Below are 16954 nucleotides of genomic sequence, written 5' to 3'. Positions count from 1 at the left end.
ATGTTCAACATCATTCCCATCAGGCATTAAAGGGAAAATCAATCCCACTGGAGCAGCAGGACAGCGGGTGAGTGAACTCAAACTCAACTTTTACCAAATTAAATGATGTAAACTCTAACAATGAGACATCATCTGTTAAATATCCGATGAATTACTCGATTAGTTCGGATAATTGTGATCAAATCAACTCGACAACAACATCTGTCCGTCAATCATCTGATTTGAGATAAACTGATTCAATCAGTGCGTTTTATTCACTCACGCGTTTCTTGTGTATCTGTCGTTTGTTTGTTTTATGTTGTAAAGCGATTTAATTCAGAACATTATAAGTTATAATAAATGTATCATTAATTGTTTAAAGTCTTGCGTTACATAAGTTACATGTAAACATCAGATCCCACACCACACACTGTAGGGTACACCGGGGCTAGTTGTCACACTTTTACTTTAGTGAGAGTTTACTTTTTATTGTGTATATGCACACAAAAACAACTTTTTTACATTTCCATTTATATTTTTATATTAATTAATACTTTTTTTTAACCTAACAGTGGGGCATGTTGTCACAATAGGAATCTGACTTTAAACAGTGTATTATAGGATTTTCAGCAAAATTTTGGAAGAAAAGCAAATATCTAACAACAAGTAAGTGTAAAAAGTAACATCTGTGAACAAATATTGTAGTTAACAAAATGTATAAGTGTACAACATTTAAAACGCATGTGACAACTTGCCCCACCCTGCCATTAATGTGAATTATTCTTGTACAGAGTTCAAAGTTCAGCATTTCAATTGACATCGGCCTTCATTAATGAGTCCTGTCTGAATGTGTGAGTGTGGATTTATTTATTTATTCAGTTCACTGTCATTTAAAGAGCTCAGAAATACTGTGTGTGTGTGTGTGTGTGTGTGTGTGTGTGTGTGTGTGTGTGTGTGTGTGTGTATCATACTAAAGAATAAAGATGTTTTAGATTATAATAGTTTTAGAACTGAATGTGATCTACCCAAATGCAGATCATTTTATCAACATAACATTTTACTGCCAAACTTACAAATCTTGTGCTTTAATGGCATAAATATCTGAACAAGAGTAAAGATACTCATGTAATTTTGTCCATGTGTTTTCTAAAGTTATGACATATTTTGGGATTTGGTTCTTTATTCTCTCTCTCTCTCTCTCTCTCTCTCTCTCTCTCTCTCTCTCTCTCTCTCTCTCTCTCTCTCTCTCTCTCTGATGGTCTTTGTGTTGTATCTGTGGTGTTTTCTGTGAGATATTTGAGCTCAGCTGCTGTTCATTGATGATTTTCAAGCAGACATGAGCAGCACTTTGAAGTTTCCGTGTGCAATCTTTAACGTGTGATTCATTAACCATGAGAACCTGAGTGTCAGAGTGTTTTCAGGGGAACAGCGTGCTATTTTTCTTTACTAAACCTGAGAATTTTGCATAATCTGAGAAATATGCATAATTGCAAAAATGCATAATTCCCTTAAAATTATAATGTTTTTGCGGATACGTGTGAACTAGTCGTTTTTACAACGTTGTCGTCTGTACGCAAAACTTTTCAAAAACGCAAAGGAAAAACGTTTCCGTTCTAGTACATCATTGTTGTGTAACCCTAGACCATCATATATATATTAAATATCATAATGAATTTTAACAATATTTTTTGCATTTTTAGGGCCCGAGCACCGATGGTGTGAAGACCCTATTGGAATTGCTCTGTTTATTTTATAGTGTATTTAGGAGAATATTATATAATTTTTACGAGAATTAAACCCATTTGCCATTAAAATAAAGTATTCTCACTATCCTAATGTGTAAAACGGTGAGAACAGACTGATAGAGTGTGATTTTTGCATGTTATGGATCATTTGTTAGGCTGTTTTTATTTAGGAAGATCTTAAGATGAAATTATTTAAAGTTGAAGATATTTCTGATCCGTGGAATAGCAAAAAAAAAAAAAATAATAATAATAATAATTTCAGTAGAATATGTGACTGTGCAAAACTCTTGCAATGAGCAATAATAAAAATAGTGATTCTAATGAATAGTAACTTCTAATAAAATAGAAGTGTTACCTATAGTGGAAGAGCCTCTCCTCAATATTATTAACTCATCTTTATCTTTAGGTCATGAACATTTAAACTGGCAGTTATAAAACCACTCATTAAGAAACCACAATTTGACCCACATAATCTAGCAAATTATAGACCCATTTCAAATCTTCCATTTATGTCTAAAATACTAGAAAAAGTTGTGTCCGCTCAACTGGGCTCTTTCTTGCAAGAAAATGACACCTATGAAAAGTTTCAGTCTGGATTTAGGCCGCACCATAGCACTGAAACTGCGCTCGTTAAAATCACTAATGATTTACTCTTAGCTTCTGACCAAGGCTGTATCTCAATACTAGTTTTACTTGATCTTAGTGCTGCGTTCGATACTAGATCATACAATACTCTTCTTAGATCGACTACAAAATTATGCTGGTGTTCAAGGACAAGCATTAAACTGGTTTAGATCGTATTTATCTGACCGCTACCATTTTGTCTATTTAAATGGAGAAAAATCTATCATAACTCCAGTAAACTATGGAGTGCCGCAGGGATCTGTGTTAGGCCCTCTATTATTCTCAATATATATGCTGCCACTTGGAAATATTATAAGGAAACATGGAATTAGTTTCCATTCTTATGCTGATGACACTCAAATATATATTTCATCACGGCCGGATGAAAACGCTAAATTATCCAAATTGACAGAGTGTGTTAAAGATATAAAAGATTGGATGACGCGTAATTTTCTTTTATTAAATCCAGACAAGACAAAGGTACCACTTATCGGTTCAAAAAAACGCCCACAAAACCTCTCACAATACAACTTTAACATCGTAGGATGTCCTGTTACTTTATCCTCTACAGTAAAAGACCTGGGTGTTATACTAGATTGCAACCTGTCTTTTGAAAATCATATTTCATATGTTACAAAAACAGCCTTTTTCCACCTTAGAAACATTGCTAAGCTACGTAATATGCTATCAGTTTCTGATGCAGAAAAGCTAGTTCATGCATTCATGACCTCGAGACTAGATTACTGTAATGCTTTATTAGCAGGTTGTCCTGCGTCCTCATTAAACAAGCTACAGTTAGTCCAAAATGCCGCCGCTAGAGTTCTTACTAGATCAAGAAAATTTGATCATATAACACCGATTTTATCATCACTACATTGGTTACCTATAAAGTTCCGTATTAACTACAAGGTATTGCTACTGACTTATAAAGCCCTAAACGGCTTAGCTCCAGTCTATTTAACGGATCTTCTATCGCCCTATAATCCATCGCGCTCTTTAAGATCACTAAAGTCAAGGCTTTTGGTCATACCTAGGATATCCAGAACCACCAAAGGAGGGAGAGCATTTTCACATTTAGCTCCAAAACTCTGGAATTTTCTTCCTGATACTGTTCGTTGCTCAGACTCGCTCTCCCAGTTTAAAACTAGATTAAAGACGCATCTCTTCAGCCAGGCATTCATGTAATATTTTTAATCTTACAGTTAAATCCGACCTCTAGTTTATAAACACCAGAGGAGAACTGGCCCCCGACTGAGCCTGGGTTCTCCCAAGGTTTTTTTTTTCTCCATAAGGTCACCTGATGGAGTTTTTCGGTTCCTTGCCACTGTTGCCTTTGGCTTGCTCAGTTGGGGATATTTAATTTAATTTAATCAATCAATAATACTATTACCCAGGGGGCAAAACACCTGTTTTTTAGGAAATCAGACATGGGCTGCTGTAAAAGGTTGTCATATAAAAATGAAATCTATGATGTCTGAGGATCACAACCTGGGTGGCCAACCCGGTCAACAAGCTGCTGGAAACTTGTAATTAGGGTCAAAACAATGTTACCTCAAATTCGGCTTTAACTCCCAGAATCACCCAAACATGCTAAAACGGTTTAATTATATTCATGAATCGTGAGCCATATCTCCCTGATACCTTATGCTAGAAACAAACTGAGCACACCTTTAGAAAGAGTGGAAGATAAGCTTTCATCTGATGCCTTGATTGTACATGTAATTAGAATGTAAGAGTTAACAATGCCTCTTAATTCATAGGTAGGCAAAAAAAAAAGAAAAAAATATTGAACATTCCATTTGTAATCGGTAGCATTCTTTTTCCTTTGTTAGTGTTACAATAAACAAATTACCATGTAAAGTTAACTTTTACTGGATGAAATCATATTTTGATTTTTTTTTACTAACCAGACAGTCCTCATGGCCCATAACACATTTAGAGGGAATTCAATTTCAAGCCTATAATAGCCTGTCAATTCAAACAAGATCCAAGAAAGAAGTTTACCATTAACTGGTGTTAATTGTATACTGCTCTGTTTCTGTATGTACAGTATATCGTTTGCATATTTATGCAATATCAATTATTTGTATTGCAATGTCTATTTCTAATATTCTTTCACAAGTGGGATAGCTTTATTTATTCTATTGAAATAAAAAAAGGGATTTGAGGATTTTGGGTTAGGCTGGTTAGTGTTCAATCCTGGTGTTTGGAGTGTGAGACAAAGGTACTGACAACTAAATGCTGAAAGACTAAAACACACAGGAGTCATGTGTGGAGTAGGTTTAAAAGTATTTACTGATTAAAACTGTTACATTAAGTAGCAATGTGTACCCCCCAAAAAAAAAAAAAAAAAAAAACGAAACAGACAAACAGATTACAATTCAGGGTGATAACTAATTTCTGTAATAATGTTTATACAATTTGTTTAGCTGTTTCGGAATCACCGCTGCTGTCGCTGCTCTCTAGTGTTTCAGCATGCTGTGTCCTGCTACATTTGGTTGCCAACCCCTAGCAACGGCATCCTATGTAGCATGGAGCAGTTCTTCTGACAACCTTTAACCAGAGATGGGCACAAATACATCAAAAAGTATATAATTAAAATACAAGTAATTTGTAATTTGAAAATACAAAAATATATTTTTTACAGTCTTCTGTAGTGTAAATGTGGCGTTAGGTACATGTAAGAGTCTAGAATATTGCAGTATTATTGTTTAGTGCAGAAGATGCGCTTTTAACGTACATGTTGCCACATACTGTCATAATAAAATATAATTATGCATATAACACTATATTTGTATTATTTACACAAAAACTAGTTAACGCTGCTGTGAGGGTGTTTCTAATAGCGCGGCTGTGACAAAGTTGACAACTTTCTCTCTTCCGACTGCCATTATCTATTTTTTTACTCTTTTTGAAAGTTGTGAAAACACTGTTGTGGCCTTTTTCTTTTGCTATTTGAGCAAATTGGAACACAAAAATATATATTTAATGTAGTCTTTCATTCACTGCTATAGAAGTTAACCCAACTATGATGCCTTACACTTCTGAGAAACCCAGAAATGTGAACAGGGTCAATAGGATGTGTCACATCACGTGATTTACTTGCCAAAAACTGTGATAGGCAATTTGGTAGTCCTATTTGTATTTTATGTCTATGGTCCTAGGGATAGTTCACCCAAAAAGGAAAATTAGCCCATGATTTATTCACCCTGACGTCATCCTAGGTGTATATTACTTTCTTCTTTCAGAAGAATACAATCAGAGTTATATTAAAAAGTGTCGTGGCTCTTCCAAGCTTTATAATGACAGTCAATGGGTATATTTTTCATCAAAGTGCATCTATCCATCATAAAAGTGCATCTGTCCATCATAAAAGCGTATCTGTCCATCATAAAAGTGCATCTATCCATCATAAAAGTGCATCTATCCATCATAAAAGTGCATCTGTCCATCATAAAAGTGTATCTGTCCATCATAAAAGTGCATCTATCCATCATAAAAGTGCATCTATCCATCATAAAAGTGCATCTGTCCATCATAAAAGCGTATCTGTCCATCATAAAAGTGCATCTATCCATCATAAAAGTGCATCTATCCATCATAAAAGTGCATCTGTCCATCATAAAAGTGCATCTGTCCATCATAAAAGTGCATCTATCCATCATAAAAGTGCATCTGTCCATCATAAAAGTGCATCTGTCCATCATAAAAGCATATCTATCCATCATAAAAGTACATCTATCCATCATAAAAGCATATCTATCCATCATAAAAGTACATCTATCCATCATAAAAGCATATCTATCCATCATAAAAGTACATCTACACTGTAAAAAGTTTAACTATTATTTACTCAATTTTATTGGTGAAACATTTTTACACTCAAAAAAATTGAGTAAATTTTAAAGCTGTGAAATCAATGAAATATACTGTATGAATTGAGTAAATGCAAGTAAAAAAATTAAGTAAATCTGAGTAACTGCATCTGGTACATTAACAAATAAAATTGAGTAGAAATAATTTAACATTTAAACATTAAAAAAACATTTAATTAACATTTAATTTATTAATGAGTAATATGAACTTTTTTATTATCTCTAAACCTTTGTAAAATAGTACTCCAGACAACCACCAGTATACATTACATTGGCCTTTATTTTCAGTGAGTACAGCAATACAGCACATTTTAGACTGTTTTTTCATGTATACAATATTGCCTGCATTTAAACTTATTTAACAAGTAAAAATGAAATATTTAAACATTCAGGTAGCCTAATTCAATTGTAATCAACCACTCTATTATCCAATATCCACCGAATCTGCGCTGGTCCTCGTGCCGGAGACAGACTCGCGCTCTGCGGGCATAGTTGCCAAGTCCGCTTATAATACGCGACTTTGGGCTTTTTTTTTTAGTAAGTCGCGTTAAAACAGCACGGGTTGCGGGTTGCGTTTTTTTGGGCTTATTAAAAAAATATGGTTGCTTGTTAGGAAAATCTGATAATTCATTTTCTTTACATCACGGTTGCCGTTTTCTCAATCTCCAATACATTGATTGACACTGTCTGCTCACAGCTATAACCAATCAGTGCAATCATAAGTGCTGTGGTGTAGCCTAATTCGTCAAAACATTCCGCCGAATCCGCCCCCTTATCCCCCTAATTGTAGAAAAATCCCTTTCAACGTGCAGGCGTGCGCGACGCTGTAATCCAAGCTATGATGTAAATACACATATTTCAATTTCTACAAACAATGCCTCCAACGAAGTGGTCCAAGTATGGCAAAAAAACACAACAAAGACTGGGAAAAGGATAAACAAGTGAATAGGTCAAGTGGTTGGTGATCAGAGTAAAGTGACTGTAAAACGGATATATTGGAAATAAATAAATGATAATGCTGAAACTAAATTATCTAATAATATTCTATTAAGAATGTGTGTATATATATATATATATATATATATATATATATATATATATATATATATATGTGTGTGTGTGTGTGATATTGTAAGCCTATGAATTACTTATACAAGAATGTATAAGAATGTATACTATAGCCTACTTACTTGTATAAGAATGTATACTATAATATACTATATTAGATATATATATATTAGTATATCTAATAATATTGGGCTTATTTTGGGCTTGTTTTTGAAGCTCCAGTTGCTCATTTGTCTCGCGAGAGTTGGCAACTGTGTCTGCGGGTGAACTTTGAACTTCATACCGCCGTCCTGCGTTTCACTCAGTCACTGTCTGAGGCACAGCCGAAATATACTGCGAGCGACTGACATAACCTGCCAATAAACAAAAAGTGATAGTTCTGAGGACATTTTATCATCCAAATGATAATAATTATATTCATTATCATTATGAAAGTCATGTGTTTATGCAAAGCGTTTCAATCACGCAAAAAGACAAACGCGGCTCTCGTCTCGTTTAGGTGTCGAATTACGCCTCTGTATGTTGTTTTGCATTAAATATGATTTAAAGCACAGTAATGATTTTATAGATAAAATAAAACATACACCAACCTGAATTTCACAGTGAAAATGCACCAAATCTGCGACGCTGAGAAGAGAGCTGTTGTTCTGGAGACTGGAGAGTTCAAACAGCCACGCTCACTCCAACCGTCGAGTTTTCGTCACGTCAGAGGGTGGGGGAGGGGGGAGGGGGAGGGGGGGGGGGCATTGTTTTAATTGAGTAAACTTACTCAATTTTAAGAGAGTGTTAAATATATTAATAATATTGATTTGAATTAAGTAATTTTTTTGTTTCTTGAAACAGATCAGTTTAATTAAACATTCTCAAATATTTTGATAGAAATTTCACATATATATTAAGTATATTATAAAGAAATAATTGGTTAGTCAAATACTAAATTATTTTATTGAAAAAAACTTAAATATATCTGTAAATTTTAGATAAAATTAACTGTTGGATTTTTACTCAATTATTTTGGTATGTTTAACTCAAACAATCAAGTAAACGATATACAGAGATTTTATTAAGTTAATAAAGTTAAAAATTTCTGTAATATTTACTAAGCCACAGAATTATTTTTTACAGTGTATCCATCATAAAAGTGCATCTATCCATCATAAAAGTGCATCTATCCATCATAAAAGTGCATGTATCAATCATAAAAGTGCATCTATCCATCATAAAAGTGCATGTCATAAAAGTGCATCTATCCATCATAAAAGTGCATGTGTCAATCATAAAAGTACATCTATCCATTATAAAAGTGCATCTATCCATCATAAAAGTGCATCTATCCATCATAAAAGTGCATGTGTCAATCAGAAAAGTGCGTCTATCCATCATAAAAGTGCATCTATCCATCATAAAAGTGCATGTGTCAATCAGAAAAGTGCATCTGTCCATCATAAAAGTGCATCTGACATCATAAAAGTGCATCTATCCATCATAAAAGTGCATCTATCCATCATAAAAGTGCATCTGCCCATCATAAAAGTGCATCTGTCCATCATAAAAGTGCATCTGTCCATCATAAAAGTGCATCTGTCCATCATAAAAGTGCATCTATCCATCATAAAAGTGCATGTGTCAATCAGAAAAGTGTGTCTATCCATCATAAAAGTGCATCTATCCATCATAAAAGTGCATGTGTCAATCAGAAAAGCATATCTGTCCATCATAAAAGTACATCTATCCATATATTATGATGGACAGATGCACTTTTATGATGGATAGATGCACTTTTATGATGGATAGATGCACTTTTATGATGGATAGATGCACTTTTATGATGGACAGATACGCTTTTATGATGGACAGATGCACTTTTATGATGGATAGATGCACTTTGATGAAAAATATACCCATTGACTGTCATTATAAAGCTTGGAAGAGCCACGACACTTTTTAATATAACTCTGATTGTATTCTTCTGAAAGAAGAAAGTAATATACACCTAGGATGACGTCAGGGTGAATAAATCATGGGCTAATTTTCCTTTTTGGGTGAACTATCCCTAGGACCATAGACATAAAATACAAATAGGACTACCAAATTGCCTATCACAGTTTTTGGCAAGTAAATCACGTGATGTGACACATCCTATTGACCCTGTTCACATTTCTGGGTTTCTCAGAAGTGTAAGGCATCATAGTTGGGTTAACTTCTATAGCAGTGAATGAAAGACTACATTAAATATATATTTTTGTGTTCCAATTTGCTCAAATAGCAAAAGAAAAAGGCCACAACAGTGTTTTCACAACTTTCAAAAAGAGTAAAAAAATAGATAATGGCAGTCGGAAGAGAGAAAGTTGTCAACTTTGTCACAGCCGCGCTATTAGAAACACCCTCACAGCAGCGTTAACTAGTTTTTGTGTAAATAATACAAATATAGTGTTATATGCATAATTATATTTTATTATGACAGTATGTGGCAACATGTACGTTAAAAGCGCATCTTCTGCACTAAACAATAATACTGCAATATTCTAGACTCTTACATGTACCTAACGCCACATTTACACTACAGAAGACTGTAAAAAATATATTTTTGTATTTTCAAATTACAAATTACTTGTATTTTAATTATATACTTTTTGATGTATTTGTGCCCATCTCTGGTTAAAGGTTGTCAGAAGAACTGCTCCATGCTACATAGGATGCCGTTGCTAGGGGTTGGCAACCAAATGTAGCAGGACACAGCATGCTGAAACACTAGAGAGCAGCGACAGCAGCGGTGATTCCGAAACAGCTAAACAAATTGTATAAACATTATTACAGAAATTAGTTATCACCCTGAATTGTAATCTGTTGGTCTGTTTCGTTTTTTTTTGTTGTTTTTTTTTGGGGGGTACACATTGCTACTTAATGTAACAGTTTTAATCAGTAAATACTTTTAAACCTACTCCACACATGACTCCTGTGTGTTTTAGTCTTTCAGCATTTAGTTGTCAGTACCTTTGTCTCACACTCCAAACACCAGGATTGAACACTAACCAGCCTAACCCAAAATCCTCAAATCCCTTTTTTTATTTCAATAGAATAAATAAAGCTATCCCACTTGTGAAAGAATATTAGAAATAGACATTGCAATACAAATAATTGATATTGCATAAATATGCAAACGATATACTGTACATACAGAAACAGAGCAGTATACAATTAACACCAGTTAATGGTAAACTTCTTTCTTGGATCTTGTTTGAATTGACAGGCTATTATAGGCTTGAAATTGAATTCCCTCTAAATGTGTTATGGGCCATGAGGACTGTCTGGTTAGTAAAAAAAAAAATCAAAATATGATTTCATCCAGTAAAAGTTAACTTTACATGGTAATTTGTTTATTGTAACACTAACAAAGGGAAAAGAATGCTACCGATTACAAATGGAATGTTCAATATTTTTTTCTTTTTTTTTTTGCCTACCTATGAATTAAGAGGCATTGTTAACTCTTACATTCTAATTACATGTACAATCAAGGCATCAGATGAAAGCTTATCTTCCACTCTTTCTAAAGGTGTGCTCAGTTTGTTTCTAGCATAAAGTATCAGGGAGATATGGTTCACGATTCATGAATATAATTAAACCGTTTTAGCATGTTTGGGTGATTCTGGGAGTTAAAGCCAAATTTGAGGTAACATTGTTTTGACCCTAATTACAAGTTTCCAGCAGCTTGTTGACCGGGTTGGCCACCCAGGTTGTGATCCTCAGACATCAAAGATTTCATTTTTATATGACAACCTTTTACAGCAGCCCATGTCTGCTAAACCTCCTTTGCCCCCTGGGTATATTGATCAGACTTACCAAACGTGGACGTTTTTTCCACTAGAAACAAACCTTGTTGTGTTATTTTAATTTAATACTGTGAAGCTGCTTTGATACAATCTGTATTGTGAAAAGCACTATACAAATATACTTGACTTGACTTGACTTGATTCTGAAGTTTCTGAAAATAATAATGCTAATAATAATAAATGCACATGCTCTGTTGGTCCGATAACTTTTGGGCTGGTCTTCTGAGATGTAGTCGGGCTGGTTTATACAGGACAGGGATCTCCTCTCCTCATTCTCCAGCACTGAACGCTGTTGTCTTATTCTCCATCCTGAAGGTCAAATGGCGAAACCGTACAAGTTCAACTGGCAAAGGTCCATTCCTCATTTCATGCAGGAAGGGGCATATTTTGACAGATTTGATGAGGTATGAATATTTCTCAGATTCATTGTCTTTGTTGTTTGCTGAAAAACGTGTTTATTGATATGTGTTAAATCATGGAAATATAGTTTTAGAAGAGGAAGGTACTAAATCCAAGAATATATAATCATGCATTTATATGTGTGTGATATATATATATATATATATAAATGCATGATATATATATATATATATATATATATATATATATATATATATATATATATATATATATATATATATATATATTATATGAGATATATAAATATATGCATAATATATAATTTCCTTTAAAATGGTAAAAATAAAAAAATATTTTTTTTCTCATTTTTAGACCATTAGGGACTATAATGATTGAGAGCAGTGTGTGTCATTTATTTCAAGTAACGGAAATGTTTCTTATGGTTTTATTTTTAGTGTAACTAAAATAACCCTGTGTTGCACTGCCTTATTGTTTTGCTGATTGGAATAAAAGGTTCATTATATTGCATTGTTTTAATGCACTAAAAAGTTAGTCTAAAACTACAATTTTAAATCTCCTCGAAGCATTTCATTAAAGAGAATTGGTTAGGGAAAATGTGCTTTATTAATTTCCACATTTTTCTGGTACCCAGATTCATTCAAGATACTAAAGAAAACAGAATAGCGTAGCTGCTCTAAATATACCATGTTTTATGTTATGTTTGAAGTAATGTCATCATTCATTCGCTAAGAAGATGCTCATGGTGACTTTAATCGCAGAGGATATTGTGAACATCTGTGTTCTCAAAGACACTCGTCCCCTGGGAACATTCGCTCTGGCTGGAGAAGTTTATCTTGGAATAAAAGTTTTCTGAAAGGATGTATTCTCATGAACGATGTGTCAGAGACGGGATCTGAGCTGTTAAACCAGCGTACAGATTTCCCATGAGGCTTTCAGAGCACTTGGAGGTCTCCCTCTCTATTGAAATGAGATGAAATTCAGCTTTATTTGTTTGTTATCATAATATCTTTGCCATTATCTCTTGAATACTGAAATTTATTATGTTGACATTATGAAGGTGGTTTATTTTTCTATGTTTATTTCTTCCCAAGATGCAACAAGGAGTTTCTTTCTAAAGTGGAGTTTCTAATAGCAGCTCTTTCAGTGATCCTTAATATGATGAGCTTGTTTATACATTTATAAAACAAGATTATAAAGTGCTATAAATATTACAGTCACATGCGCATCAGGGTCTATTAAAGTAGTAAAATGATAGCAAACGTGTTCAAATGAAGCTCAATCTCAGCTGACCCAGAACAGTGTTTATGCCTCTGCTTAATTTCTGTTTTGCAGGATCCGTTTGTCTTCGAATCAAACTGTTTTTTCAAAGCGGATGCTTTTGGATTCTTCCTGACATGGAAAAGTGAAGGAAAGGTACAACCTGTGTGAGAATGTAATGCATTCTAGTTTCTAGTCGTTTCCAATTCATGTGCTGTACTTTAAAAGTATAGTAATGATCTTCACTGGTTATGTGAAAGCATCATATTTTCTGGAAAATAAGTCACACTGGGTCAAAATTACAATGTTGAGAGAGAAAAAAACACATGGATAAGTCACATTTTACTATTACTGTACATTCAGAAATCATGTAAAATACGTTTATAAACATGTATTTTAGTTCACCTCACTTCACAACAAATACTTTAAATTTAACAGTATTCAGAACAGAACAGGAATAAAAAATATAAGTATAAAACAAATTATAGTGGCTTTCATTATAACTAGGATTTGAAATTAACTTTTTTACCCACCGGCCAATTTGGCTACTACATTTTTTAAGTTACCGGCCATTCAGAACTTCTACTAGCCAAATATATAGCCTATATATTAGGGCTCGGTATTGATACAATATTCACAATTCGATTCGATTCGATTTCGATTCACAAGCTTGCAATTCGATTCGATTTCGATTCAGATTTGATTCAATATTGATTATTTTGGATATCAGGTACAATACATGGCAAATTTCCTCAAGAAAAACAAATCTCTTAACTAATGCTGTAAACTATGGGAGTCAGTTGTAGCTGTGAACTGATTTGGTAAAAATGAACTGATTTGTATACAAACACTTAAATTACACTTTTATTTATTTTTATAATAATAAAGTTATGTGAAACATAAACATTTAAATGATGGCTGTCATAAAAACCTGCCAGATTTATTCAAACATGCATAAAAAATTGAAGAACATTAAAAATTATAATGAATATGTAATATGATGCATATATTTAGCAAAATGCTCCTCTCTAGAGTTCATTTTTCTAGCTGCCTGACGAGTTTATGGTCACTGGTTTTTCTGAGGTAAATGTGACGTTACATGACATTGTTTACAAGCTGTTTTTCTGACATCTTTCCACGGTTGAAACACAGTTGAGCGATTCCATGTCACATGATACGGATTTCGATAAATTGTACTCTACCTTTTAACATACTTTCAGATGCTCATTCATGTTTATTTTGCGCGGTAACTGGTGTTATTAATGCGGAAGAGAAGATCATGTGCTGCTGCTTCTCTAGAGCTGAGCCAGAGAGATCTCACGCCACAGCGCCAAAACGGTATTTATGTTTTTGAATTTCGTTAGAAAATGGACGTAATTTGAAATCTGAGACTTTGTTTCATATCAATAGTAACAAAGCACAAAGATTATTGCGATTTATTGGATGGGATGTGCCCTACAATGTTACATTCATTCATCAACTGAAAACAGGATGACAATCGATAATCGATTCTTGGGATTTAAGAATCGACATCGGTTCGTAAAAATGAGAATCGATTAAAATCGAGAAATCGATATTTTTTACCCAGCCCTATCATACATTCATTTCTTATTCAAACTAAATCCTGTCATCCAGCATTTCCTCCCTTCATCTTCATCCTCATCCTTTTCACCAAAAATGTGTTTTAGGTGGACAGATCAATACTGTACAAAGAACATGTAGGATGTTGTCTTTTCTGTTAACCAAGCGCTTTTTAATCTTCTCTATTGCTTCAATGCAAATGAACAAGCGTGCCGTTATTTGTTGTGTAGTGACTTGTGTGTTCAAGTAATCCATATAAGCTCTCAGATTTCATCAAAAATATCTCAATTTGTGCTCTGAACGAAGGTCTTACGGGTTTGGAACGACATGAGGGTTCCCAGCAAGCAATAGACGTCATTTCACCATCTATGTTAACTATAGACCCGATATAGTCCGGCTATGTGTAACACACTTCTCGCCAAAATAACCTTGAATTTGGTTACATGTCGTTTTTGCTAAAATAACTTCATGTAAGCGAAGTAAACATTGATTACAAGGTGTTTGGTTTCATTTCTTCTCTCATTATCTAATTTTATGCCAGTTATCTAATTGATGACTAGTCTAGCCTATTCTTAGGCTATGGTCTGTGGACTTCAATTCAATTTTTAATTACGGCTATTAGACGTCTTTTAAACGCAAAATTGCTTGCTGGGTGAGTAGTTAATGACAGAATTTTGTATTTTTGGGTAAACTAACCCTGTGGCAATTTGAATGGTTTTGATAGTGCAAACGGTTGAAGAGTTACGGTAAAATAAATACAGCTTGTTGGTATGTGTCGGCGACGACACAGCCGGTTTAATAGGCAAAAACGCTCGCGAACGGACCGAGGGGAACCCACTCCAAGACATTAACAGCCCCCCTCCACCCCAAAGGCAATCGCCAACGGACTGACCTAAGAGTGTTTTAATCCGTCTCTTTTGTCCACTTTCAACCACTTCTATTCTGATTTCTTCGAGGGGAGGGTCAATGGGTGGGTAAATGTATGGGCTTCTTTAGATCTGGACAAATAGGACAAGATAAGGACAAAATAAGCTTGCACAATTTACATGAGATGGAAAAACATACTTTCGTTTCTGCTCTGAAGCCGCAAGACCAGCCGAACGCTGTGAGTGTGTGTTAGAAATCAGGAATGGTGAAAGAACATTGAGCTTTATGTTCTTCCTCTTCAAACCAAACTTGGGCCTTCAGCTGACAAAGTTTAAATCCCGTCTGGCTAGAGTGCTTCCCATAATGTTCATGCATTAAGTCAGTTGACGGAGAGTAGATGGTCTTTTGTGGCTGTTTGAACACATGAGCGTTTACTCTGCAAAAGTGCTTTCGACTTCTGGAAGTGTTTGGAAGTGGACAAGCTCTGAACATTTTAGACCCCGTTTACACCTGTATTTAGAGTCATCCACTTGTGATCCGATCGACCAAAACGTATCTTAGTACCAGGTGGAAACCGGCCTAACCTCCATGCTTTGGTTCACTGCAGTTTTAAGGAGCAAATACTCAGCAATAGTGTTGACTTATGAATCTGCACATGGTTTGTCTTAAAGCATATTAAAAACACCACATAGACATATAAACAACATTAAAAACGTGATTTTCACCACAGTTTTTTATTTATTTATTTTTTATTCATTCATCTTTAGGCTCATACGTCTAAAACATTGAAAACTCTTCATCTGTACTGCAAAAAAAAAAGGCATGCCTTATCATAATTGTGATTTGTTTCATGTCTTTTTCACATAGGAGGGTCAAGTATTAGAGTTTTCCCTGATCAACAGTATACGTGATATCAGTGTACCAAAGGTAAAACCAATAAATTCAACATGAAACCCTATTCTTCATTTTATTGTGAATGATTCATCAATGCATGTTTTTCTAAAGAAAAAATATTTTAATAACAGCTCTTTGGCATTAATAAAATTAAGTGCTACTCTGTTTTTTTCCCCATTAAATACCTCATTTCATTCATCACGCAGGTGTTCTTAAATAAATACAATTTTCAGCAAAACTGAAAGCTCTTTAATGAACATTATAAATGTGCATTTTGATGAGGTTGTGGTTTGAGTGGTTATGATGATGATGGACTGCTGTGTTGTGCTCTGTTTCATGCTCTCGTCTCCCAAACTCTCCGCAGGACCCAAAGATTCTCTCAGCGTTGGAGGCCGCGGGAAAGTGCGAAACTAACCTGGAGGGCCGAATCATCTGCATATGCAGCAGCACAGACCTGGTTAACCTGAGCTTCATGTACATGGTCACGCAAAACGTCAACGCTGCCAAGGTAACGCTCGCTGTGAGCAAGCCAGGGTTATTATAGGTTACAAAACTACAGGTAACACTTTTATTTTAAGGTGATGTAGTTACACGTTACTACATGTACTTACTATAGTAATAACGGGAAATGCATACTTACAAGTAACTAACCCTTAACCAACCCCGGTTACATTTTATTTTAAGATGTCATTGTCACAGTGTAATTATATATTTAAGTACTGAGTAATATTAATTAATTACATGTTCTTACTATAGGGTTAGGGTAGGATTAGGGTTAAGTTGAGGGTTAGTTGCACGTAATTATGCATAATTTACTGTTATTACAATGGTAAGTACATGTAACATATGTAAC

The 16954-nt window shown here is 34.4% G+C and overlaps 1 protein-coding gene across 1 annotated transcript in view; it reads left to right on the top strand.

Annotated features, from left to right (window-relative positions):
* The first annotated feature begins 550 nt into the window (after positions 1-550).
* Positions 551-16954, top strand: part of plcb4a (phospholipase C, beta 4a) — a 62918-nt gene continuing 46514 nt past the window's right edge. The window contains exons 1-6 of the mRNA XM_081347874.1: positions 551-645; positions 771-830; positions 11437-11525; positions 12835-12915; positions 16075-16134; positions 16466-16609. Coding sequence (XP_081204000.1) covers positions 827-830; positions 11437-11525; positions 12835-12915; positions 16075-16134; positions 16466-16609 — 378 coding nt within the window. The 5' untranslated portion in view covers positions 551-645; positions 771-826. The remainder of the gene's footprint in view (positions 646-770; positions 831-11436; positions 11526-12834; positions 12916-16074; positions 16135-16465; positions 16610-16954) is intronic.

The sequence above is a fragment of the Scardinius erythrophthalmus genome (assembly GCF_964197995.2).
Source record: "Scardinius erythrophthalmus genome assembly, chromosome: 19".
NCBI classification, from domain to species: domain Eukaryota; kingdom Metazoa; phylum Chordata; class Actinopteri; order Cypriniformes; family Leuciscidae; genus Scardinius; species Scardinius erythrophthalmus.
The sequence above is the reverse complement of the archived record's forward strand: the minus strand, read 5'-3'. Positions and strand labels throughout refer to the sequence as shown.